This window comes from Penaeus monodon, chromosome 20 (genome assembly GCF_015228065.2).
Source record: "Penaeus monodon isolate SGIC_2016 chromosome 20, NSTDA_Pmon_1, whole genome shotgun sequence".
Lineage (NCBI taxonomy): Eukaryota > Metazoa > Arthropoda > Malacostraca > Decapoda > Penaeidae > Penaeus > Penaeus monodon.
Genome location: NC_051405.1, coordinates 44251995 through 44252552, shown reverse-complemented (window position 1 = coordinate 44252552; position 558 = coordinate 44251995). Strand labels below are relative to the sequence as shown.

At 45.5% G+C, this 558-nt stretch overlaps 1 protein-coding gene across 1 annotated transcript in view; it reads left to right on the top strand.

Moving 5' to 3' along the window:
* Positions 1–558, top strand: part of LOC119585859 (uncharacterized protein YGR130C-like) — a gene marked incomplete at its 3' end in the record, with an annotated part of 16010 nt that overhangs the window by 5091 nt on the left and 10361 nt on the right. The window contains 1 exon segment of the mRNA XM_037934591.1: positions 110–232. Within this exon segment, the coding sequence (XP_037790519.1) occupies positions 110–232 (123 nt within the window).

Genomic DNA, 558 nt, shown 5'->3' with positions numbered 1-558 from the left:
CCCATGGCCCTTTTCTTCTCTGCTGAAATGATGTACTCTGTCCCATGTGATTTAGCCCTCTAAACCTAAGAGTCCGAAAAGATCGCTGATTTGGTTTTCATCATGGCAGGCAAAGCTCGAAAGACAAGTAGAGGACCTGGCGGCAAAAATGACGGTCAGGAAGCAGGAACTCCACGACTACTATCAGGCTCGAGTGGAGGAGTTAGTGGGCCAGAAATCTCAGTCGCTGCAGGTAGAGCCGCTTGTTACGGGAGCCTTCTCTGGCTCTTGGGTTAGAGATTATCCCCTCATTATCTCTGGCTATCCCCTCATTATCCCCTCATTATCTCTGATTATCTCTGGCTCTTGGGTTAGAGATTATCCCCTCATTATCTCTGGCTATCCCCTCATTATCTCTGATTATCTCTGGCTCTTGGGTTTGAGATTATCCCCTCATTGGTTTATGAGGAAGGAACTAGAGACACCAGATGCCAAGTGGTCTTTGCCCAGATTTTTAGTTACAGTCGCAGTAGGTTGTGTGTGAACCTAGTAATTTGTTAAAATTTCATTATTTTAATG